Source organism: Orycteropus afer, unplaced genomic scaffold (assembly GCF_000298275.1).
Source record: "Orycteropus afer afer isolate SDZICR_OR568_19922 unplaced genomic scaffold, OryAfe1.0 scaffold00002, whole genome shotgun sequence".
Lineage (NCBI taxonomy): Eukaryota > Metazoa > Chordata > Mammalia > Tubulidentata > Orycteropodidae > Orycteropus > Orycteropus afer.
This window is the reverse complement of record NW_006921589.1, coordinates 12,250,577-12,277,441: the sequence shown is the minus strand read 5'-3', so window position 1 is coordinate 12,277,441 and position 26,865 is coordinate 12,250,577. Positions and strand designations below refer to the sequence as shown.

At 50.2% G+C, this 26,865-nt stretch overlaps 1 protein-coding gene across 1 annotated transcript in view; it reads right to left on the bottom strand.

The window, feature by feature from the left end:
- TNS1 (tensin 1) overlaps positions 1 to 26,865 on the bottom strand; it is a 270,893-nt gene that overhangs the window by 49,578 nt on the left and 194,450 nt on the right. Inside the window, exon 20 of the mRNA XM_007959717.1 lies at positions 3,307 to 4,881. Within this exon, the coding sequence (XP_007957908.1) occupies positions 3,307 to 4,881 (1,575 nt within the window). The remainder of the gene's footprint in view (positions 1 to 3,306; positions 4,882 to 26,865) is intronic.

Below are 26,865 nucleotides of genomic sequence, written 5' to 3'. Positions count from 1 at the left end.
GTTATCTACCTTCATCAAATTTAAAAAAAAAAAAAAAACCTGTCCCTACATGCTCTGAGCTCTAAACTGAAATAAGACACAATAAGTGTTTGGATCAAAGTGGAATAAACTGGGAACACAGTACTCAAGTATGGAGGGCAGCCAAGAAGGAAAAGACAGACCTAAGGGAAAAAAGCCAGGAGAAACCAGAGCAAGTTCTTGACCATGAAAAGGTTCTCCTTCAGCTCTGAACTCCCCAGGTTACTCATGTTGAAGCTTATGTTCCAGCTTCTTGCAACATAATAAACAGAAAGAGGTGGTGGTATGAGAATCTATCTCACTGGCTCCCAGGGTGTTATATATACACATTTGTTCTTCCTCTGCCTCTTTATCTAGAAAATCACTGCAGACCCCTTGAAGGGCTACTGACATAAGAAATTCTGTTGATGACAGAGCACGGACCAAAGACGAAACTGTCTAGTACTGGGGGACAAGATGTGACTTCCCTTCTGTACAGCTCATCCCTTCCCCTGACAGAGTCATTCACAGTTGGTGAAGGAGATGGTAGCAGAGTTGGGAAGGAGGGACCCTGTATGTCAACAATATTCCTCCCTATGACCTCTTGGCAGCCAAAGTCTGAGAGGCTAGAAAATATGGAGGTGAATGGTCAAGACCTTGGAATATGTCAGGAGAGACAAATCTAAGGGGAAATACACTATAATGTGGACATCTTTCCAGGGCCCATGAAGGTTATGGCTTTCTCTTAAACAAACTCTATGAGCAATATAAGGAAAAGTCTTGGTAGGAGAAAGAAATTCATCCTGTTCCCTGAAAGAAAAGTCCTGAATCCTGTCCACCAGTCATACAGTGGTCATTGTTCCTCGGGCCACAATCTCAAAGCTGTGAAATATTGAGAGGTCGATCAATTCCCCAGGCAAATTGCGTGGCCTCATTCCTCTCCCATCCAAAGACAGGAGGCAAAGGACTCTGCTGACAATGAATCTCAGGGACCCAGATATGGAATAAGGAATAAGTCAGCAGCCCCATCTGGATCACCCCATGAAATATGTCACCCTAGTATTACAGAGCAATCCATCCTGTGTTTTGAATATCAAGTAAAGGTAACGGTGCACCAGCCACCCAGTGGATGAAGCCTCAATTGGCAATTTCTGTGGTATAAATATTACCACTATGGCCAGCTGTAAGCTACTCATTGCTTAACAACTGGCTCTCAAAATTCCTGAATCTTGAATCATCTTCTCCTGCAAGCCAGAATGAGCCGGCTCCCGTGCTCCAGTGGAAAAGGTACTCTCATCCTAGTGTTCCATACACCCCCAGAATTATAGGGGGAGGGAAGGTAAAATAAGACTGAGTAACCTGTGTCCCTAGGATAGGGTCCGGCTGTGGTATGGGGTTGTGAGAGGGAAGAAGTTTATGACACTTAGGCCCTAATCACCTTGAGCCCCTCCCAAAGGACTTTTCTCACGGCAATCCCATAATCAGAAGCACATACTGCCATGAGGTCACTGCATATACTTCAAAGGTGACTTTTAGTAATGTGAACCCAGACTGGCCATCTCCTTAGGATCCAGTCTTTACTTCTGATATTTAAGCTAAAAGTTGGGATTATCTGTTACTCTCTATCTTGTTGATAAGGTAACTTTCTAGAGGTGGTTCCAGTGAACCCTGATTCTAGGCTAAGACCCTGGGGCCACAGGTGTCACTTAGAATGGCCTCTGAGGAGCTGTGAGGTTACTGAAGGTCTGAAGTGAGAGAAAGTCCACTTTGCCCAGAGGCAGGGGATTGGACAGGCTAACTCGAGGGGAAGTGCATGGCCTGGGTCTCGATGGCTCTGTAATAGTGCCCATTGCACAAAAGGAAAAAAAGGTGAGGTCGGGAGCAAAACCACGAGGAAGCTCGATAGTCTTTGGAGCCTGAGTACAGTGTTAGCCCTGAAGGTCATGTGACCTGAGGAACCAGGTGCTCTGGGACAGGCCTCTGCATTCTCTTAAATAGTTCCCACTGCAGAGCGGAGATTGGAAGTGGGCACTCTGCTTTCCCATAAAGTACAGGAGGAAGGCGTCCATGCCCTACACCCAGGTCTTGGACCCAGCCCAAGAGCCAGCTGACCTGCCCTCTCAGCTGCTTCCCCAAACCCACCATCCATCCCCAGGGAGGGTGTCTCCTCCCCTCCCTGCAGCTGGCCTGTGACTCAGCTTCCCCTAAATTTAGGAAGAGGGGTGGAGGGAGACCAGCTGCTCAGACTCCTCTTCTCCTCACTGAGTGGATGAATGGCACAAGGTTCACCTAGCTCCACACCCTCATGCTCACCCCTGCCTGGTTTCATTTCCATCACAAAATCAACCCACACCATCACCCGCCCAGTCTGGCTGCCCATGGAATGGTCATGGACTTAGGCTAGTCAGACAGGGAAACCCCAGCTGTCCTGCCCCGACGTGGCGCTGTAAGCTCTGACCTGCTAGAGGCTTTCTTGCCTTTATCGCTCCAATAAGCCCCTCTGTTTGCTCCTCGATCTCTCCTCTCTCCAGGGAGATGTGCTCAGCCTCTGACAGGGATATGGAGCTTTGTGTCCTAGCGCCTATTTCCCACACAGCCTGGTCCTATGATAAAGACTAACAGGAAGCCTGAAGAAACGGTGACCTTCCCCTTCCCCATTCAGAGAATGTCCTGAAAGTCTCTTCCAGGGTCAACCACTCAAGAGACAAAGGACACTGTCTCCAGCTTCACAGTGACCTCTGAAAAGGCTCAGGAGAGGAGTATCTGCAGAGGCCTCCCTCAACCCTGCTCCATGGAACATAAGTGTCAGGACAGAGCACTGCAGGAAGTCCCAGAAACCTTATTTTCTCTGCCTAGAACTTCTACATCTACACTCCAGCCCCAAAGTCACCACCCACAGGAAGCTTTCCCTGACTGCCTGAGGTAGTAGATCTTGCCTTCCCCTGCGTGCTGGGTGCTTGGTGCCCACCTCCTTCATAATACACATTGTACTCTGGTAGGGACATCTGTCCCTGTCCCTGTCCCAGTCCCCTCACTAGACTGGTAAGTTCCTTGAGTGAAGAACCTGGGAGACAATCATCTCTGAATCTCAGTGCCTGGCAAGTGCCTAGCAGGAATGAATGCAGGAAGGCATGGCCAGCATGTGGCTCCTGACAGTCTCTGTCCAGGCCAAAGCAGTGCCAGCCAGGGGGCAACTGCTGTGTCTGCACCCCCACCCCCACCCCAGCAAGACCAACCAAGACCAAAGTGGGGAGGGGCAGAAGGAGTAAGGAGGGAACATCCAGGATCAATAGTCCCTGAGGTTCTTACCTGCTACCCGGTGGGCCACTAGCCCTTCCAAATTCAATGGCTCTTCCTCTGGAGTTCGGGATGGGTCTGAAGTCACTTCCTTTGGTGGGAGCTGAGGTTGCACAGTGAGGCCAGGGAGAGAGGCCGGGGGTTGCTTAGGCCCTGGAGGGCTATGGGCATTAGGAAGAAAGGCAGATGAGGAGGAGGAGGAGGAGGCTGGGCTCTTTGGACGGAAACTCTGGTTAGGCCCAGCTGGACATGGCTGATAATCATAAGGCGAGTAAGACCTGCCAGGTGGGATGGACTCCAGGGAGGCCCGTGGGGCCAGCTCAGTGATTCCCAAGGAATGCCCAGTAGGGATGTTGCCAGATCTGGACTGGGTCAGTGGCTGGAACTGGCGAGAAGATCCAGAGTAGGGCTGGGAGGAGAGTGGGGAAGCCCCTGGCCAGGCCCCTGGGACACTCTGGGACTTGTGTAGGGGGGCAGCAGCTGAGGCTGGCTCCAGATCCAGCATCAGCATGTTGAGGGCTTCAATGGACTGCTCAATCTCCTGCTGGGAGGCTGCCCTTGGGAACTCAGGAAGACCAGGGGTTAGGGTCTCTGCCAGTGGCTGAGGGCTAGGCTTGCTGGACCTTAGACTCTCCAAGTGGGCTCTTTCCTGCTGGCGGGGAGGGGGGCGAGGCTGCTGCTGCTGCTGCTGCCACGAATTCAGCCCCCTCTGCACTGCCTCCCGGCTGCTTCCACTGCGGGCTGGAGCTAGGGGTAGCTGGGACTCGGTTTCCGGAAAAGATTGAGAGCGGAACATACTGGTAGGGTCGTGGCCATAGTGGGAGGTGGTCACTGGCTGTGGCCAGGATGGGTGAGGCCCCTCTCGCTGGTGCCCAGCTAAACCCTCCTGTGCAGAGTAGGAGGGTCGCATGGGAGCTGGGTGACCAGCATGGGCAGGGACCGCCCGACTGGCTGACTCGTAGAGGTAGCCCCCACCATTGACCATGGGTTCCACTTGGTAGGGCTTGTCCAGACCATTGATCATTGGTGACAGGGCCTCTGGGTAGACCCCTTCACTGGTGTTGGTGACCCCATCCAGGGAGGACAGTGTGCCCATGCTGTCCACACTGTGCCCATCCTGGATGGGCAGCTCATCATCCAGGATGTCCGTCTCGCGTTCAGATGCCAAGGCCCCACCATTGACGTGCACCTGAGCTGGGACGACATGGCGGCCAGAGGAGGGTATGGCAGGGTCCCCAGCCTGGCGGGACCTGAGGTGCTGGGCGTGGTACATGGGGCCTCGCTTCTCTCGCTCTAAGCCAAAACCACTGAGCAGACGATCCAGCTCGCGCTTCTCCTCGGGGCTCAGGGCAGCGGGGGCGCTGGAGGGGCCCGGGCCAGGCTCATCGGTCTTGTCTGTCTTGGTGGAGGCTGTGGAGTTGCCTGAGTCGCTGCTCACGGACAGTGTGTGTTCCACGTGGTTGGGGGTGGCTGAGAGGGTGGGGCGCACAGTATTAATGGCCCCGGTGCTGCCGTGCAGGGAGTCCTTCTTCTTCACCTTGGCATACAGACTCCCATCCAGCGGCCCCTGGGTGTGTCCTACCACCTCTGCAAGGGAGAGGGCCAAGAGAGACAGCAGATAGCAGAGGTCAGTGAGGACAGGGGCATCGTCTGCTTTCCCAAGAAAGGAGCTAAAGCTGCCATTCCCTGGACCCTAAAACCTCTCCTCTCACCACCCTGTGAGAGAGCTGAGGCGGGGAAAGGGAAGAGACAAAAGGAACCTTACTCCAGTCTTTTGGGTAGAGACCTCACCAACACATGACTGCAGGCCCAGACAGAGCCTAGGATTGGGCTGGGGAGCAAAGTGCCCCCATCCACAGCCTGGCTCTGGCAGTTTCCTAGCTACCTGACCACAGAGACACAGAAATTACGCTCTAGGCCTAACCTGCCTTGTCTGATGGGGAAAATAATAGTATTCTTGTCAGCTACCATCATGTCAGCCCCCAACTAATGGTGACCCCGTGCACAATGGAGCAAAACTCTGACCAGTTCTGTGCCGTGCCCATGATCAGTTGTGGATTGGACCTTTGGGACCCCACAGGGTTTTCACTAGTGATTTTCAAAAGTAGGCCTTTCTTCCTGGTCCTACTCTGGAAGCTCCACCGAAACATCACAGCAGCCTGCAAGCCTCCAGGGAAAAGACCGGTGGTGGCTGCACGTGAGGTGCACTGGCTGGAATGCAGCCTGGTCTCCTGCATGGGAGGCAAGAATTCTACCTGGGAATCACCACTGCCCTCACAAACGCAGGCCGAACTATGCTTTGTTATGTGCCGTCGCGTCGGACCCGACTCATAGCGACCCCTCCTTGGGTTTTTGAGGAAGTATCACTACGGAAGTAGATTGCCCAATCTTCCTTCCAAGGAGTGGCTGGTGGGTTTGAACCCCCAGCCTTCTGGTTAGCAGTCAAGTGCCTTAGGCACTGCTCTACCAGAGCTCCCAGGCTGAACCATATGGAAATGCTAATGCTGCAACGTTTAAATGAGCTGAAGTTTAAATGAGCTGACATTTACAGCAGGTGAGAGCTCAATAGCTGGGAGCCATTCCATTGCCATGCTCACTAGCATTGATTCCTGAATGATGACATCCAAAGTAGCACCAGTCCGCCTCCCTATCTCATGGCAGAAAACTTCACTTTCACCTCTGCTCCCTGATTCCCAGAATTCCATCTCTGGACTAGAGGGAAACTCAGAGAGGCAGCCACTGTCTTGAGTTCACACAAAGGTGTGGAGAGCCAGTCCTGTCTACCCTTTGACAAGCCTGCTGGGAAAGAGCAAGGAGGACAGGACTGTAGGGGTGCAGGGTGGGGCTCACCATGCCTGTTGCTGGGGGGTTGGGGAGTTGGAAGGCAGTATTGGAACTCTCTAAGACAAACTTGCCCTCCACCTCCACTGCTGAGTTTGCCTCTGGTTCAACACAAAGAATTTTTCTAAAACCATTAAGACATAAAATGCCATTCATCCCACCCACTGCCACATTTCCAAAGGCCTTTCCGGCCCTGCCCACTCCTCACAGACCCTCCCCGATATGAGCAAGCTCGACCCACACCACCAAAGCCTCAGGGAAAAGAGCACTGGTCAAGGCAAGATAAGCCAGGCAGGCCGGCAGCGTGCCAGCAGAGCAAGCATCCTGGACAGCCCCTGCTCTGAGCCAGCCGAGGGCCCCTGGAATGGCTGGCCAGGGCTGGGCTCCACAAAGCCAGGAGGCCAGGGACACGGGAAAACACTTTCCCTCAGAATGCTGGGGTCCATGCGGGTGCTGCACACGGGCCCAGGCAGCGTGTGTGTGTGCGTGCAGGGTGTAATCTTAGGGATCAAGAACACAAAAGTGGAGGTTTTCCTCAGAGAGAGGTGTCCCAGTGTCCTTCTGTCTGCAGACAGTTCCCCGAAGACCCCACAAGCAACACTTTTCTCTGAAAGGAAAAAGTGAGCGCTGGGTGGCTCATGGCCAGAGGGCTGACTCAGGAACTAAGAACTTCCCCCACCCAGAGGAACTCGGTGATTTCACACCCCATACAGTCAGCAGCCCAGCCTGGAGACCCGCAATATACACGCATGCATACACACACCACATGCATGCACACATGCACATGCATGCATACCCATGCACACACATGCACACACGTATGTGCCTCCCTGCCCTCACCCCAATCCAGGCTGCAGTTGGCAGGAGAAGAAAGCTCCCTCCCAAACACTACATAGACTCCAGCCCAGACCCAGCAGTCACACACATTCACACTCAGACACACACCTGACACAAAGAGACACAGAGACACACATGCAGACCAGAAGTCACCCAGCTCAGAAACACTCAGACATGTGTACTCACAGGGTACACCAGAGGTGTCCTCACAACAACCAGAACCACAATCGAAAGTGTGTGTGTGTGTGTGTGTGTCTATGTGTACACAAATACCAAAAACAACAGCCGGCATTCAGTGGACGCCTGTTATGTGGCCAACATTTTGCTAGGCTTTTACGGGAGCTCTGATGGCATAGTGCCTAAGGCATCTGACTGCTAACCAGAAGGCTGGTGGTTCAAATCCACCAGCCATTCCCCAGAAGGAAGGCTGAGCAGTGTACTTCCATAGTGATACCACCTCAGAAACCCAAGGAGGGGTCGCTATGAGTACACATACATTATTTCTAATCTTATAAGACAAGCAGTATTATTTCTATTTTAAACATGGAGAAACTAAGGCTTTGAGAAGTGAAATCATTTATTTGCAATTATATGTTGTTGTTGTTGTTATGTGCCATCGAGTCAGACCCGACTCACAGTGACCCCTCCTTGGGTTTCTGAGGCAGTATCACTACGGAAGTAGATTGCCCAACCTTCCAATTATGTGGGGCCTGGTAAAGCTGAGATTTAAAATCAGAACTAATTTACCTCAAAGTCCACATTAATTTTTAGTATGATGTGAGATAGTTCTCACACCACACACACACACACACACACAAAGTAGAACACACACATAAAAGCCAGAATACTCCCAAAATAAATACTTAAATGTAAAGCTACAAAATACAAATGCTCTGATCATCCCCAACGATCAACTTTCAGGCCAGAAGTAGCAGCCTCTAAAAATAAACACTCATACAGAAGAAGCCCAAAGCCAAAAACAAGTGATCAGAGAACCACAGAACAGGAACATCTCGATCAACACACACACACCCCCACAGGCCAACCACGTTAGTCACCAAGAGCTAGCACAGAGATGCCCAACAAGGCTCACGTGTCCCCTCTCCACACACTCGGGGGCTGCATCTCTGCCCACGACCATCTCCCTGCCCTCAGTTTTCCCTGGGGCTTCGGGTCTTTGGCCAGCAACTTGCCCCAAGCAACACTGGGCCAGTGTTGTAGCAGCCCAGGGCTGCCAGGGAGGGGACCTGCCACAAACTGGAAAGGGCTGGAGCTATTTGGCTAAAATACATTCTGAATTTTCCAACAATCTGCCCCTATACCTGAGCTCCCACAAATTGCCAAGATGTAGCTCTAGGCCGGGCAGCCTCCCCCAGCTTAGAGCCTGTCATTGTCTCTCAGGGGGTCCAAGCTAGAGGAAGGCCTCCAGAAAGAGGGACTACTGCTTCTGAGGTAAAGAGAGAGGAGCAGAAGGGGAAGAGAGGCTCCCCTCATGCCGTGCCCCGGCCCCCAAGAATTAGGCTCCTTCTCCCAGGCTCAGCATGCAAAGGAGCCACAAGAACAGACCCCAGCTGGCTGCTTCCAGAGGAGAAAAGTTCTGAAGACAAGAGTCTCTCTCACACACTCTGACTTGAGGGGGTTGGTTCCTGGGAGAATAGGTCCCTGAGACCAGTCAGCAGGAGTCTGAAGAACTGTCTTTCCTTTCTCTTGAGCCTGGAAAGTTACTGACCCAGACAACACAGGCCTCTCCTGGGCCCTGGCATCATCAGGAGGTGCCTGGAGTGTTCCTCCCAGGCCTGTGATCGCTGCCAGCCCCTGCACTGTCTCATCCCCCCAAGTCCATGCTCATGTGGTCTAGGAAGTGGGGGATCAGTGAAGCAAAGGGAGCAGTGACCAACGGCTTCCTCACTTGCACTCAGACACAGAAGCCAATGAGAAGCGAGTCTGAGAGCATTCTTTCCTTCCTGGAGAAAGTGAACCCACCCTGGCATCTCAGTAGTGGTTCAGAAAAACAGCTGTGACTACTTGGTCCAAGAGCTAAGAACGTATCTCTGAGGCCTGAAAAACTCCATTGCCATCAAATTGATTCCAACTCAAAGCAACCCTTTTGGAAGGGGTTTCCTAGGATTTCCTAGGATATAACCTTTACAGGAGCAAACTGTCACATCTTTCTCCAATGGAGCAGCTGGTGGGTTCAAACCACTGACCTTTCAGTTAGCAGCCAAGTACTTAACCACTGTACCACTAGTGCTTCTTACCCCTGAAGCAGAGAGAAGGAATCCACACAGATGGCTACTACCTGAGATTTTGGCCCTCCCTTGCTCTTTCTGAGCAGGCCCCACTCATCGATTTGAAAATGTCATTATTAAACTTATTCTGCCATGTACTTAACCTCTACATGGGCTATTGTTTAGCAGCACTGGAACAGTAACTGTCAGGTCATGAAGACTTCCTTCTGAGGAGTGGCTGGTGTGTTTGAACCACCGGCCTTCTGGTTAGCAGTCAAATGCCTTAGGCACTATGCCACCAGAGCTCAAAAAAATCCTGTTTACTGGAAAAGTCTACTGCTGTCCTCCAAGAAGAGGCTGGTGCCAGGATCCTGACTGCCCAGCATTGGCAGCAGAGGCTGCTCACTCCAGGTGGTCCTACATCATCATCAAAGTATCTTCCTGTCCATAACAAGGGAGGAGTCTAAGGACACTCAGACCAGTCCATTCCCCCATGAGGGCTCTGCCGAAACCCAATGATATGGGCATGACTCTGCTCCTCCTACCTGAGATGGAAGGTAAGTGCCCCCCACTATCCCACACACACTGGTACACACACCCTCATCATCCACTCCAGCTGTCCACCACAACCACATTAAGAGCTATTTACTGGGACCACAAGAAGCCGGAACACTATGTGGGTTTCAATCTATTAAGGCAGGAAGGGCAAAAGAGAGAAGCAAGCAAAGCAAGGAGAAGGAGGGGAATCAAGTGTAGGAGGAGAAGAAAGGAGATTTAAGGGGCAAGGGAAGAAAGCTCAGAGGCTCTTGAGCTCAGCGGCCACCAGATTCATACTGAAGTCTCAGCAGCCTCCACTGGAATGGCCATTTCAGGTAATATCATCTCAGAAGACAGGGATTTGGACATGGTGGCATGGGTGACAGTGGATTAGAAGGATGAACTGCAGCAGAAGGGCAAGTTCCAGGCAGCCCAGGGTGGAAAGCTCCCAGGCCCCAAGCCTATGTTAGCCCTGACATCCTAGCTCAGGGGCTACCTCTGTCTTTGGACAGAAAAGTCCAGCTCCCTACCCATTTTTCTAGGGAAGTTGAGATGTCCACAATCTCTTCAAGGTCCCTCTTGCTTTGTCTGAGAATGCTGTCTCATTCTTCTTAGCAGCTGCTCAAAGCCCCAAACTCCACCCTCAACACTGAGCTTGATTGCACCAAGGGGCCCTTAGTCCATGGCGGCCATAATCCAGATGTGCGAGTCATGCTTTTGGAAAGATCTGAGGAAAATCCCCAGCTGACTTGGATGCGGATCTGCTCCCTGAGGCTTCCTTGCAGAAACCACGTGGAGGTGTGCACAGAGTAATCAGGACAGTGCCAGCCAAGATACAGGAAAGAAAAGAGGCATCCATCTGGTATACTCAAAAAAGAACACACAAAATAAATATGGGATGCTAAGTTTCTATGATTTTAGAGCAGTTGTTTTCAAATTTTGGCGTTCATAAATATCTCTTTCTCTGGGGAATTGTTAAAAATATAGATTCCAGTTAGCCTTCAGGCCTGGAATTGAACTCACTAAAAACAGGCATGTAGGGTGAACACTTTACACAAGGTAGATACACTGCTTAGAATGATCAATCAAGGGAGAACAGAAGGGCAGTGTTTGCACAGGACATAGCTCACAGAGCAAGAATGCATAGGAAAGAAGGACACAGGGAAGAGGTAACTACAGGGAGGAAATGGGAAGAGAGCTGTTACCTTGTGGGGCTTGCAGTCAATGTCATAAAACAAAATGTGTATAAACTGCTGTATGGAAAAAGAGTTTGTTCTGTAAACTTTCAACCAAATCACAATATATATATTTTTTATTTCAAATGTAGATTCCAGGGTCCTATCCCCAAGATCCAACATTAGTCTGTTGGTTTGTCATACTGTGGTGGCTTGTGTGTGGCTATGATGTCAGAGGCTACATTACCGGTATTTAAAATACTAGCAAGGTTACCTATGGTGGTCACATTTCAGTGAAGTTTCCAAACGAAGATAAACTAGGATGAAAGGCTGGTGATCTACTTCCAAAAATTAGCCAATGAAAACCCTATGGATTACGACAGAATATCACCTACTACAATGCTGGAAAATGAGTTCCATAGGTTGGAACCCACTGTTGTTGAGTCAATTCTGACTCATAGCAACCCTACAGAACAGAGTAGAACTTCCCAGTAGGATTTCCAAGGATGTAAATTTTTATGGAAATAGACTGCCACATCTTTATCTGACAAAATGGCTGATGAGTTTGAACTGCCAGCCTTTGGGTTAGCAGTCAGCCTCTTAACCGCTGTGCCACCATAGTACATAGGTTGGAAGGCACTCAAAACACAGTGACTGCAACAACGGACTCGAGCACACCAACGGTTGTGAAGATGGTGTACCTGGCACCATTTGGTGTTCATGGGGTCACCATGAGTCAGAGATGATCGGATGACAACTAACAATAGCGACCGTATGGTTTTCATTCATAGGTATGGTGGAGGACCAAGAATGGGCATTTTGTCTAGCTTTCCAGGGGTTCTGGCACACATATGAATAAATAACTTCCTGAGAGCCCCTGACCCTAGTAATCACCACGTCAGATTCTGTAATTAAGGACCCAAGCTTCTCCTACTGATATGAAATGTCAGGACACATGGCCCAATCTTGAAAAGTATAAGGTCCCAGCCTGGTTGACAGCAAGAGAGGAAAGATTCTCCTGCTTTGGAGAGGACTCAATGAGGACAGACTCCACCCTGTCTGTACAGCAGGTCTGCTTGGAACAGTGAATGACTTATTAAGGTTTTCAAGGTGGGGCCCTTCATGATAAAAAGCCTTTTGGGTCCATGTCCAGCAGAATAACAATTCATTAAAATACATTACCCAGAGCAGCGATGACCAACCAACTTAGAGGGAGATCAGTATGGTGCCAATAGGAAGAGGCACCTTGCCCGACCCGGACATGGGCCGTTCAGAGGCAGACTGGTGCCCCAGCAGACAAGTTGTTGTTGTTGTTATGTGCCGTCGAGTCGACCCCGACTCATAGCGACCCCTCCTTGGGTTTCCGAGGCAGTATCACTACGGAAGTAGGATTGCCCAACCTTCCTTCCGAGGAGTGGCTGGTGGGTTTGAACCGCCAGCCTTCTGGTTAGCAGTCAAGTGCTTTAGCCACTATGTATCTAAATTCCTTCAGAGCAGGAGTGGGCAACATGCATCTGGGATGGCAGGTGAGCCTGACAGGAACCAAACTGTGGCTAACAGGCAGCCAGGAGAGCAAATTCTGGACATGATAACCCTTTAGCCACAGGCTCTCCCTTAGCCATGGGGGCAGGGACCAGGGCATGGACTGAGCCTGCAACTGAGGCTGGTGCTGCTTCAGAATAAGAGTTTCGTTTTTTTATTGTATTTTTACTTTTTATAACAAACAAATAAATAACCACAACCTAAATTAAAAAAAAAAAAGTGTGTGATGTTACACCATTAGTAAGAAGCCCTGGCGGCACAATGGTTAAGCGCTCAGTTGCTAACCAAAAAGTGGGCAGTGCAAACCCAGCCAGCAGCTCCACAGGAGAAAGTCGTGACAATCTACTGCCATAAAGATTACAGCCTAGGAAACCCTAAGGGGGAATTCTCCTCTGTTATATGGGATCCCTATGAACTGAAATCAACTTGACAGCACCTAAGAACAAATACACAGATAATACAACATTTGTCAATTTGATATTTTTTTCAGGTGATTTCAATTCCATTAATCATGTCGTGCAATGTCCATCCGTAGTTATCAGGGCAAAAGCTTTTCAGAAGAATACCATGTGAAAACCACAGGATGAGGATGGGCAGAGAGGCTGCAAGGGATGTGGTTCTGGAAGGAGACAGAGGAGAAGTGGTCCCTCCCACCTCCTGCCTACTGCCAGACCCACCTATCACTCAGAAGAACGGTCCCCTCTTATTGGTCATGTCAGCTTGCATCACCTACTTAACCACTCCAAGCCTGGCCTCCAGTCTGTTAGGTGAAGATCTGAACGTCTAACTTGCAGGTTTGCTGAGTGACAGAATTTAGGACTTCAGTATTTGGAGCTAGGTCTACACATCCAGGTACTATGTGCTCTCTTCTCTCCGATTCCTGTTTTACATTTGTCAATAGCTCTGATCACCCATAAGGTGAAGCCCAACCCCATTGCCAGTCATGCTAAGACCTTTTATTATCTGGCCCCTGCCTGTCTCTTGAGGTCTCACTTCCACTGTTCTCAATACCCCAAACACCCTCCACTCTATTGTTACTCAACTATTTACATGCTCTTTACTACTCTGTGCCTTGGCACACTCCGTTCTTTCATCTGAAATGTCCTTCCTCCACCCACCTCCCATTCCCAATCTCCCTGGCAAACCTCGTCCTCCTCCTTTAGAGTTAATATGAACTTTTCTGGGAAACTTCCCTCAACCTGACCCCATTTCCTACAGTCCTCCAGACTCAAGTACCCCCTCTACTTTGACACTGATCACAAGCTAGATGGTTATTATCATCTTCCCCACTAAGCTGAATGAGTGCTCCTTGGAGAAGGCCCTTATTTCTCTCTCTCTCCCCACCCCCATGCCTGATCCCCAGACAATGCCATTCACAACAGAGACTACGTGAACAGTGTTTCTTGGAGTTCAACATGTAACTGAGTACAATGCACAGTACATATTACATGACCAACAAATGCTTGCTGTGTTACATTAAATAATCCAGAAAGTCCACCAAGACGTTCTGCTCCCATTGTCACTTAAAAACGAAACCAACTCACTGCTTTCGAGTTGGAACCAACTCATAGCGACCCCTCCCTTGGGTTTCCAAGGCAGTATCACTACTGAAGTAGATTGCCCAACCTTCCTTCCAAGGAGTGGCTGGTGGGTTTGAACCGCCGGCCTTCTGATTAGCAGTTGCCTTAAGCACTATGCTACCAGAGTCCCCTACTGTCACTCAGAGAGGTGAAAAATCAGGAGTTCAAGGTGGACTCCAAGCTTCTACTGAAAGGAAGGGGGAGAAGAGAGGCAGTGCAGTGGAATGTTGGGACCAACTAAAATCATGATAATAGGGTGTCCCCCATAATGAGCAGCACAGATGGGGGCATAGTGGGAGTTCCTATAAATTAGCTGAGTCAGGGTCTCCATGCTGTCCTCCATAGGCCTCCCCAGTCACTCTCCAGTATAGTGGATACTACCTTTCTTAGAACAGAGACCCCTTGGTATAGCTGATAAAGACCCTAGACTGATTTCCCAGAAAAATGCACAAGCACACAAATTTTGCATGTGGGAGCTTAGGGAGCTGATGAACACTCCTGAAGGCCATCTGTGGATCTCAAGTTAAGATATGCTCATCTATAAATTAAGGTGTTGCTTCTGGGATCCCTCTGGAATCACTCAGGACTTGTGGGAAGAATGCCAGGCTCCATCCAAGAGAAAACTGGAGAGCACAGACAAAGGAGAACCTTCCAGCTGAAGGAAGCAGAGAAGTGGCCCAGCCCAGAGTAACCCACTGTATTTGGACGGGGGAGGTGAGTGTGAGGGAGCCGGTGGGAAGGAAGAGGGCTGTGGAGAACCTCAGCTCCAAGCTCAAGTATAACCTGGGGTCCTCCTGGGACATTATGACATGGGCAGCACGGACCTGCCATGGTTCAGTCTGTGCCACAGCCCTGTTCTGGCCTCCATCCACGCCCTCCCACCCCTTCCCAGCCAGCCAGAGACTGAGGCAGCCTTTGTTAGTCACAGCTTGCAGAGAGCTCCGAAACATCTATAAGGGGAAGGGCTTCCTCGGGGGCTTTGAAGATCAGCAGAACTGAGGATTGAGGAGAAGGCCCCAAAGCTCTGAAGGGGATTCACCCAACAAGAGAGACAGCCTGAGATGGTGGAGGGCAGGCAACAGGTGCAGCAAAGGGGGTTTAGGTTTGTACTGGGAGAAGCCCGCTCAAGCACTGACAAGCACCAGATCTCAGGCCCCAGTCTGGGCAGGGGACAGAGGAGTCCAGGCAAAATAACACCACACTCGTACTTTTTTCCACCTCACCAATCTCCTCAGACAGAACTCAAGGCATTTTCAGAGAGGGAAAAGTAGAGAACACGAGTCTTCTCAAGGCTGCTGTCAACCTTTTCACAGGTGGCTCTGTCATCTGTATAAGGGACCTCACCAGTGTCAGCCACAAATCTGCCTCTGTGGGCCCAGGGAAGGTGGGTGCCTCCTGGCCACCTCCCACATTCTGCTACGATTAAGAAAGGGGGGTATGAGGCTCATAGTCCATGAAGCCCAAGTCTGAATGTCAGTCTGTGGGCCTTGAGGGACCAGAAGATGGGGACAGTCAGCCCTTTAATCAAAATGAAAAACAGCACCTCTCTCCCGGATGCTCCTGCCTCCATTGCTCCCCCACCTCAGAGGCATCATAGCTAAGATCTGAGAGGGTCCTAGAGAGAGGAGATTGGCTGTACCAAGAGAGCTTTTCAAAAGCCATGGGGTCTTTGGAGATGAAAGGTCTTAGGGGATCAGTTAATCCCTGTCCACTCCTCATTTACAGACTGGGGCAGCAAAGTTCAGCAGCTTATGGGCCCATCCAAGGTCACACGGCAAGGAAGTTTAAAACAGACTTGTCACCCAGGGTCCAAGTTCAGGGCTGTCCCTCTAAGGGGGCTTCAAGGTGAAGATGGCTGAACAAGCCTGGTTGGGGGAGGTGGCTCTCCAACTACAGCTGCAGATAAGAACCTCAGAACATAATATATAGGGCTCCACACAAGTGACACTGATGGATGTGTCCCCAGGCCCTCCTCAGGAAAGACCATGCCACTTTTCACAGATACCATCTTATTTAAATTCAAACCAGGTCCTGCAGAGAGTGGGAGCAGGGGCCAAAAACCTGATTGTGATCTTGATTTCAGACTCAAGAGACCAGGGGCCTGGAAGGTGAGTGACCTGCCCTGGTCACAAGACAGCCCACGCCTACAGGGTGAATGCCAACTCTCAGACTCCAGCCTGGCCTTCAGCACTTAGGCCAAGCACTAAAACGAGAGCCGAGCACTCCCACCTGCCTTCCCATGGCCTATCCGGGCACCAGATATCACAGGCACACTCAGGATGGTAAAAATAGCTCCCAAACCCACAACAACACAAAGTCCTTCTATGCCAGGCCAGGGCGCCTGCCGGGGCACTCAGAAATCGCTGGCCAGGAGGATGGCAGAGCTGCCAAGAGCCCTGCCAAACTTGGGAGAAGCCATGAATGGAGCCCACGGGAGGCTGGTGAAGACACAGTCTGCACTGAGGGGCCACAAAGGCCACAGAATGGGGTTGTCTGACGGGCTCTCAGATATATTCCCCCTGCCCACTCTGTGCTCATCCAAGACGAACTATCACCCCAAAAGAGTTAGATCAACTCAGACACAAGGTCCCACCCCCCAAGACCTGAATGCAGGGGCTCTCTTACATGTTCTAGGGCAGCGACTACAGGAGGGAGACAGCAAGGTCAGCCACACAGAGGCCACTAGCTCCAGCCCCGCTCAGCACATACCCCTCCTGAGTCCCAGGCAGATCAGCACCCCCAGCACACCTCACCCCAGGTCCACAAGAGAGGCACTCAAGGACAAGGACACGTTTGTAACAAAACCCTCCTCAACAGACACTTACCCTCTGAACGGAGAAGGAGACAGGGGAGGGGAAGAACTGCTCCAATCTCAACTCTGTTCCTTGTGCCTCAAGTTTCAAATTAATTCCTACATGGCTGCAGCTCCAAGCTCTGTCTGTGTCCTACTCAGACTCTCTCGGACTGTCAGAGGTGGGAGGAGCGAGTGCCGCCTGCTTGCCCATGTACACACACACACACACACACACCACTCCCCTTCTCTCGCTCCCTCTGCTAGCTCTCTCCCTGACTCTGCTCTCTCTGCCTCACTCTGGCTTATAGGAAGCCAGTGGGATAAAACTCTGTCTGTAATTTCAGCCAGCTGGGTCCCCAGGGCTTCACTTATCATCCTGTAGTTATGCAGCTCTTGAATGACATCACAGTAGCTTCCCAAGCCCTTCACGCCGAGAAAGAAGTGGCCAGCCCCAGCTTAGCCTCAGAGCCCCTGTCCCAGCCCAGTCCCAGGCCAGCCCCCGCCCAGTCCTAGCCCAGTCCCAGCCCAGGGACAGCCTCAAGACAGTGCCAAGTCTGCCCTAGTCCCAGACCAGAGCAAGCCCAAACTCAGTGTCAGCAGAACCCCTGTCCCAACACAGCGCCAGTAACAGCCCAGCCCCAGCTCAATCCTAGCAGGGGGAATAAGAGAACAAGAGAGAAAAGAGAGACTGAGCCAGGGGCGGAGAGGAGGAGTATAAGGGCAAGAGAGAGAAGGGAGAGAGTTCCTAGGAGGGTATTGAGATTTATTTCCCCCAATTTTTCCACATTTTTTTCCATTCTCAGCAAATGAAAGGCAGAACAGATGACAACAATTTTCCAGCTGCTGAACAATAAGGTGGAAATCTTTCTTCTCTCTCTCTCCCCCTTATCCCCCACCCCCAACACCACCACCACGGGTAGAGTCTAGGAGCCAGGACACCTCTTTGGTTTGGAAAAGGAAAAATAAATAAATAAAATATGCACAAGGCCCTGGACTCCTGCATCTCATTCAGGAAAAGTGCCCCAGTGGTGAGCCACAGGACTTGAGTAGGGGAAACTGGGGGTGTCTCCCAAGCAGACCTCTGGGGACAGGAGCTCCAGAGAGGTTCTCAGTGCAAAACTCTGGATTTTGACCCAACAATCTTGGTAATTTTTTGAAGCCTAATTCTGCCAACAAAAACAAGGAAAACCCTCAATGAGATGGACTAACACAAGGCCATAGCAATGGACTTAAACATACCAATGATCCTGAAGACGGGAACATTTCATTCTGTAATGCCTAAGGCCTCCATGAGCCAGAGCCAATTCAATGGATGCTAACAACTGTGAGAAGGCCAGTGGGCATCTGGCCAAGGTACTGATCCACCAGGCCACCTGAGATGCCTCCAATTCACTGGCTATTGGTACTCACTCTGCTGCCATCTGGAAAAATCATGAATGACAGAGTAAATTTTCAGAGTGCCAGCAGTGTCCATCCTCATCCTTAACCACCCAGGTCTAAGATAGCCCCACTCAACCAAGAAGCACAGAACTTCTTTATCCTGGAGTGTCCTGAAAACTGCCATAAATTTCTCACTGATGACAGGACATCTAATCCCAGGTCTCATTTGCATATTGGTTGTGACTTATTTGCGTATCAGTAGAATCTCCCAGCCCAACTTGCTGGGTGACAGAAGATGGCCTGGTGTTCGCAGCCAGGCCAGTTGGGCCTTCACAGACATGTATCTCCTTGGCCTAAGCCCCAGTTAACTAGCAACCCCAAAGAGCTTATGTAGAAATAGGCTTGCCAGAGGCTGCAGCCACCCTACCCTGTGCCCAGACCTTTCACAGCCAGGTTTGGCAATGGAGGCTCAGGAGACAGAATCATGCCAGGTACAGGCTACCTATTTCTCCCTCTTTGCTGAGCACCAGGAAAGCAGATGCCTCATCTCTCATCCCCTCCCCACTGTCAGCATCACACTCTGGCTGCTTTTTCTGAGTAAAGAAGGCAAACAAGGGGCAGGACAAAATGGTACCTGGAGCCTGGGGCCTTAGCCTCCATCCCTATCGTAATTGCACCTTTACTGATCAAATGGGAACAGGTGGGAGGCCGCCAGCCCAGGGTCAAAGACCCCGAAAAACCATTAAAAAAGGGTTCTATGGTCTTCTTTAGGACCTCTGGTAGTGTAATACCTAAGGCATTTGACTGCTAACCAGAAGGCTGGCGGTTCAAACCTACCAGCCACTCCTCGGAAGGAAGGTTGGGCAACCTACTTCTGTAGTGATACTGCCTGGAAACCCAAGGAGGGGTCGCTATGAGTCGGGTCCAACTCCATAACAACAACAGCAACATGGTCTTCTTTAAATCAAACAATCGTTTAGTTTAATTAGTAAATAATGTCTGCCTTGAATATTGTGCTCTTTTAAAGAACCATCTAGATGAGATCAAACTGACACCACCAACTGGAAAGGTTAGATAAGAGAGCCGAGGGGGCAGTGGGTTCATTTAATCAAAGAGGAACAACTCTGGAAACGAGGGTGAGAACGGCTGCATAACTCCAAGAGTACAATCACTGTCAAGGAATTGGACGCAGCAGTTATTGAAATGTTGTATGTTTTACTGTGTATATTCTCAACAACAATAAAGGAAGGAGGGGGGTTCTATCCCTCAGGCTCCAAACTGGAGGACAGAAGGACTTGTAACTTTACTAGGGCAGAATTGTTGTAAGACCCTAATTTGGACAAATTTTTGCAGTTACCCTCCCACCTCCATAGAGCCTGCTAGAACTAATCAATGAACTCCAGATTCTTGAAATAGTTAAGGTCACAAAGATCAACCACTTGCCCCTCTGACCCCCAACCACAAGAGTGTGGGCTTAGATTTTCTTTGCACACACCACACACATGCTTATTTGCACATCTGAATATCATCTATATTATTATTTTGCAAATTTTTAAAATAAGCTTGATCTAACAAACTACCTAGCAACAACAACAATTTAACAAACTAGCTCTAAGCATCAATATCCATGATACCACAGATTTGGTGTCTGAGCTAGATATGTTTTCCTTATATGCATTAACATAAATACCCCCAATATCATACAATATATAATTACCAGTGGCCTGGCTCACGGACCATACTTTGGAAACTCCACCATACAACAGTCCTGGCAAATGCTAACCCAATCCAATGGTTACCGATTACCCACCATGGACTGGCTACACTAAGAAGCCTCTAGGAGTCTTATAAAAACACTGGATACCTGGTACCACCTCAGAGCACAGAAGCAGAATTGTTAGGGGTGGGGCCTTGTTGTTGTTGTTGTTAAGTGCCGTCGAGTCATTTCCGACTCATAGCGACCCCATGCACAGCAGAACGAAACACTGCCCAATCCCGCGCCAGCCCCACAATCCCTGCTATACTCGAGCCCATCATCGCAGCCACTGTATCAATCCATCTCCTTGAAGGCCTCCCCCTCTTTCGTCGACCCTCCACCCTACCAAGCATGACATCCTTCTCCAGGGAATGGTCCCTTCTTACAACATGACCAAAATAGGTGAGACGAAGTCTGGCCATTCTTGCTTCCAAGGAGCATTCTGGCTGCACTTCCTCCAGGACAGATCTGTTAGTTCTTTTAGCAGTCCACGGTACTTTCAGCATTCTTCGCCAGCACCACAACTCAAAAGCATCAACTCTTCTTCGGTCTTCCCTATTCATTGTCCAGCTCTCACATAGGAATCTGAATTTTCAAAGCTCTCCAGTTGAGGATGACAGACTTAATTACTTTCAGTTATGGGACTCTTATCTTCCCAGGGAATCCTAGTAGTGTAATGGTTTAAGTGCTCAGCTGTTAACGGAAAGGTCAGCAGTTCAAACCCATCAGCCACTCCCTGGGAGTAAAGACCTGATAGCAGGTTCCTGTAAAGACTATAGCCCAGGAAACCCTCTGAGGCAGCTCAGCTCTGTCCTGCAGAGTTGCTCTCCGTCAGAATCGACTCGACAGCACACAGCAACAACACTACCTTCCCAAATGCCCATTTCATTTTCGCTGTTGTTGCTGTTATTATTATGTGCCGCCACCTCCGATTCATAGCGACCCCTCCCTGGCTTTCCGAGGAAGTATCACTATGGAAGTAGACTGCCCAACCTTCCTTCCAAGGAGTGGCTGGTGGGCTTGAACTGCCAACCTTCTGGTTAGCGGTCAAGTAAGTGCCTTAGGCACTATGCCACCAGAGCTCCCAATTCTTCATTAGGTGGCTGTAAGAGGGATATTGTAGCTCAACTTAAGAAGACACTCCTACTCCCGGTCTTTTCCACTCACTGGCCTTATTATGTCCTATAGGGGAACTCAGAACAAGCCAAATCTTTCCCACGTGAGAACCCTTCAGGTACTGAATATAGTACATGTGTCCTCTCAAATGTCCTCTATGACAGGAAGCCCACCACACCCTTGAACCTACCACACCCACCCTTTGCTTCTCTTCACCATCCGGAGCACTCTTATCCAGTGATTCATCATCACTCTCAAGCAAGAGACCAACAAACAACCCTGCAGCCTCTCTGACCGATAAAAAGAACAACAGGCCTATCACCTCCCACTTCTGGAAATCACACTTTTGATAACACAGCCTATGGGTTATACTAAGGTCTTCTTGCTCAGTCACTTCAGCATCTGCTCAGCTGAGGGGTCAAGCAGACAATGGTTTGAATCCAGAAACTACCACTAACAACCAAAACACAAACCTGGGCCAATGATTCAATCTCTCTAAGCTTTAGTTTCCTCATCTGGCAAACTACATCAACAGCTCTATCACAGAGGGCGCTATGAAGACTGACAGCATGCAGTAAAGAACTCAGCACAGCACTAGGGGACGGAAGGTTCTTCAACGAAGAGGCCATGTACATACAGTACAACCACTGCATGTGGTTCCCCTCCTCCTTCCCTAACCCAGCCCTACCATGGATAGCACCTCGATGATCCTCTCTCACTGAGCCTCAATGCTTAAACTTCAAGGCATGTGATTTGGTTTGTCCTTTCTCTGCTCAAAAATCATGGCATCAGATGTTCAGCAAAAAGAAGGGTCTCCACAAATGGCTCGAAATCTGAGGCTGTGATGTCTGAGTAATAAACACTGAGACTGTCCCAGTATTGGTTACTGTCAATAACATGGCTGGAAATGCCACTGCCACTCCCACCTTAAAAATGTCTTGCACACCAAGAGCCACGAGGAGAGATGGGCAAGAACTCAGCTGTCTACACTTAACTGAAAAAGACTTACTTCCTGGGGTCTTGGGAGGAGGTGGTAGGTGGCAGCTCTGGTTTGAAAAAATATATGCTCAGTTTTAGTATATTTTTATTTGGAAAAATAAAGACAAATACTTTGTTTCCTCCCGCCCCAAAACAAATTACAGAAAATAGCTGCAGGGAGAGGGGGACCAAAGTCTTTCCCGCTAAGGGATGTGTGAAAGTAAGGGGCCCCTCCATCCCTCCGACTGAGCTGGAAGAGGCTGTGAGGCTGCAATGCTTCCCTGAGGGAAGCAAGGATCCATACACTCCTCAGACTCTAACGACAAAGGAGACAGTTCTAAGCGAGGCAGCTCCAGGAAACACATGACCTGAAGGCAGGGAGGTAGACCTGGTGACTTCCGGAGTGTCTCTCAGAGACCCAGTGTTCTTTGAGACCTTAGATTTGGCACATGAACCCCAGCCTAGATCAAATCCTAGACACATGGAGTAGTCAACCCAGAGGATGTTCTTTCTGGGTTCACCAAGCCCAACCCACCCATGCCTGATTTCATCCATCAGACTCAGAGAGGAATAGAGTTTCCCAAAGTCATGTAGATGGTCAGCGCTCTAACAGAGACTGCCTCTCAGAGCTTCTGGCTCCCAGAGGAAAGCCCTTCCCACTGCCCAACCCAGATTAGACATTGTGAAGGCCAGGGGTGGGGTTGGAAGCACCATCACATAAGAACCACAGGCATCTCCACATCTAGCTGAGCAAAGAAAGGAAGGTAGCGGGCAGGGCCAGGCTCAAATGATTTCTCTGAGAGTAGGCCGGGAACCTGAGTGCCAGAAGGATTACTCAGGAAGGGAATTGTCAACTCCCAGGCAGATGTATGAGTTGGACAAGGGTCTGGGTATATACACTCACCTCCCTCCTGCCTTTCCCCACCCTTACTGACTTGATGCGGACACATATCAGTAGTCATTCTGACTTGGGAGAGGAAAGGAGAGAGAATGGGGAGAGGGGCCATGAGACTTTGGGACTGTTATGGACTGAACTGTGTCCCCTCAAACGCAATGTTGAAATGTTAACCCCCAGCATTGGTGGTTCAGTGGTAGAAGTTCTCACCTTCCATGTAAGAGACCTAGACTGATTTCTGGCCAGTGGACCTCGTGCTCAGCCACCACTCGTCTGTCAGTGGAGGCTTGTGTGTTACTACAATGCTGAACAGGTTTCAGCAGAGCTTACAGACTGAGATGAATGAGGAAGAAAGGCCTGGTGATCCACTTCTGAAAATCAGGCAGTGAAAGCCCCATGGATTATGAGAGTCCAGATCACAACTGATGATCACAACTGACAGTGGGCATGGTGCAGAACCAAGCAGTGTTTTGTCCTGGAAGTAAGTTCTCTGAAGATGTTATCAGTTAAATTAACATAAGGTCATACCACCGAGTGGGATCGTGGGATCGACTCATAGCAACCCCTCCTTTGTGTTTCCTAGGCAATTATCACTACAGAAGTAGATTGTCTAACCTTCCTTCCAAGGAGTGGCTGGTGGGTTTGAACTGCCAGCCTTCTGGTTAGCAGTCAAAGGCCTTAGGCACTACGCCACCAGAGCTCCTATACCAAAATGGAGTGTGTCCTAATCCAATCTGAGTGGTGTCCTCATAAAGAGGAGAAGAGACACAGAGAAACAGAGGAAGGATGACCATGCAAAGATGTTCCTACAAGCCAAGAAAGGCCTGAAGCTACCAGAAGCTGGAAGAGACAGGAAAGGATCTCCCTCTAGAGTCTTCAGAGAGAGCATGACCCTACTAACATCCTGAATTTGAATTTCTAGCCTCCAAAACAATGAAATTCTGTTCCATGCTATGGCAGCCCCAGGAATCTAAGACAGGGAGCAAGGAAGAATGAGAACACAGAAAGGCATGGGACAGGCAAGTTATTAATGATGTACCTATGCTTGAGTGGGCATTCTCTCATTCACTTCCACAACTGCCTTTCAAGCTAGATATTATCATACTCATATTCCTGATAAAGAGACCAGTCTGATTCTGACACTCTTCTTCCTTCTGCTTCCTGGAGAGGAAGGAGGAAGAAGGAAAGAGATGGAGGAAGGAGGATAGGGCATGGAGAACGCCACAAGGGAGTGAGAGTGACAGTCAAATCATAGGACCCAAGGAAGCACTGTTCTAGCACAGTGGACCCTGGGAGTCTATGCGTGTATCCAAATGATGCTTCCAGGGCCTTCAAAGCCTTCCTGGAAATGCCTAGAGAACTGCCTCAGAGCTGGTTTACAGTTCACACAGACAAACCCATCTCTACAGTTTAGGGCTGATCCCAAACAGACTCATTTCCTCAGCATCCAGACATAAGTACTGGTTACCAAGTTGGCTGCAGTTTTATGACAGCCCCATCACAGCTGTGTATGGGTGTGCGCTGAAGGCAAGGGTCTGGGTAGATCTGTGTATGAGAAAAGCTGTGTTTGCGCACAGGGTTCTATGTATGGGAGGGAGGGAGTAGGGGATCTGGGTGAGTCCCTGCCTCCTTTCCCAGATGGGTCCAACAAGGAGTGTGTGACTACAAGGAGGTTCACGTGGTCTCTCCCTGGGGGTCTCCTGGGCAATCGTGTGTAAACCCGCACATGCGAGCACCTAAGTAGCCATTCCCAGATGAGAGAGGTGTGGGCCAGAGCAGGAAGAACCTGGTGCAGAAGGACATGCTGGAAGTGAGTGACTCCCCCTGATCCACAGAGGCTACCACCCCATGGGGTACCAGCCTAGGCAAAGGACAATAGCCAGGGCACCACCTCCAGGCCTCTTCCTGCCCTTGAGTCACAAGAGGAGCCCCTACCTGGTTCTCAAAGGGTCTGAAGCAATGTGCAGGCACAGGCGGGCAGGGAAGGAGGGAGGGAGGGAGGGAAGATCTGAGAAGCTTTGAGCTTTCATATCAAAATCTGATCTCACTGCCCCTGGAGAAGGAGAAGAACAAACATCAAAGAACACTTTGCTGCTAAGAATTTTTAAAAAGCAATCAAAGCGGCATGAGGCAAGTCTCAGACAAGCAGCTGGAACATTGACTAGCTGTAAAGATGTAAAGACCCGGTCGGTGATGAGAATGACACAGTCAGAAACTCCTGGCCCCCCTGCTTCCCAGAACACAGGAAGCCCCCACCTCCAGCCTGGAGAAATGGCTGGGGGTGTTGAGCACAATAGGCCCTTGGCCCAGCATCCTGGAACCAGGAGGGTTGGGGAACAGTCTAGGTCTACCATCTGGAGCAGGCCTCCTCCTGTCGCTACTGAAGAGTCTTGAGAGTGCAAGCAGTACTTGAGCAGACGAGGGGAGAGGAAGGAGGAAAAGGAGTCTTGGGCAAGCCTCCTGAGTCCCCTTTGCACACAGAGCCTCGTCAGAACCCTCTAGAAGTTGCCTTGATCTCCCATGTCCACATGCCATGGTCCCTCACCCTATCCTAGACTGATATGTGGAGTGGAAGGTTCTTCTTACCTTCAAGGAAATCCAGTCCTATCACCTATTCCTGTTTCTCATGTCCCTCACTGGCAAGACAGTTCTCTCCTGGATGTCAGATCTCCATCCCTCCTGCTGCAGCTAAACCCACTCTCCCCAAATGCCCTCCTGTTCCTAACTAGCCCTGTACAATAAATCCATGAATACCAGTTACAGACCAATTGCCACCGAGTCCGTTCTGACTCAGGGCAGCCCCATGTGCGTCAGAATAGAGCTGGGCTCCATGGGGTTTTCTGTCACTGACTTATGAGAAGCAGCCCCAGGATTTCTTCTGAAGCATCTCTTAATGAACTCAAACCTTTAATCTTTTAGTTGCTGTGAGTGTAAACCATCTGTGCCATTCCAACTCTCCTAAATTCCCACAAAGATCTGAAGACAGTGTAGTCTGGCAGCATCAGTACAAGATTGAGAGTCAAGGGGTCAGAGTTAAGTGGTGATCTTGGATGGGCCTCAGTTTACTCTTCTTCACAATGGGAAGGTACAACTGGATGACCCTTGAAGTGCCACCGAGATCCAGATGCTCAAGGACCCAACTCAGAGAAGATGCTTAACCAGGCACTGCTTGGATCCCAGAGACCTAAGCCCTTCCTTTTCTGCCTGCATGGCTCCAGACTCTAAACTCAGTCAAGGGCTATTTCTGCAGCAGCCACGGAGCCCCCAGGGGCTAGGGCAGAAGCAGTGACTTACAGGAAGTCTGTAAATACACGCCAGGCTACAGGTGCCAGGGGCCATGCAAACAATAAAGAGGCTGATTTATTTTCATCAGTGAAATGCAGAAACCCAACCCTGGAGTGTGCTGGCCTGGCAGACAGCAGCAGGAGCTCCCTCCTCTCAGAGCAGAATTAGCTACCCCCAGCATCCGGACTGCACCACTGAGGCCGGTGATGAGACAAGGAGGGAGAGAGAGGCCAGAGTTGGCAAGCTCAGCCAACCCTGCCGCTGACCTGCAGGGGTCTCCAGGGCCCAGGAACAGAAATAGGAAAAGGTGGGCAAGCAGGCTTTCATTTCAAATCAGCCTCAAATCCCAGGGTTCTCAAACTCTGGGCTGCTGGGCCTACGTGCCTGCTTGCAAGGGACCAGGAGCCAGGCAGGGCTCCTCAGGACTCCTGTCTTCGTGAAGCCATGTTGAGAAACAGGAGGCATTGGTGTCCAAGCTCTGCCCCTGACTGGCTGTGTAAACACTGGTAGCTTACCTAACCTCTCTGTGCCTGTTTTCTCATCTGTGCAATGGGAACAGGAATACTCAACTCACAGGAGAGCTGTAAGGAGGAAAGGAAACAACATGCATCTAACACCATCTCACGT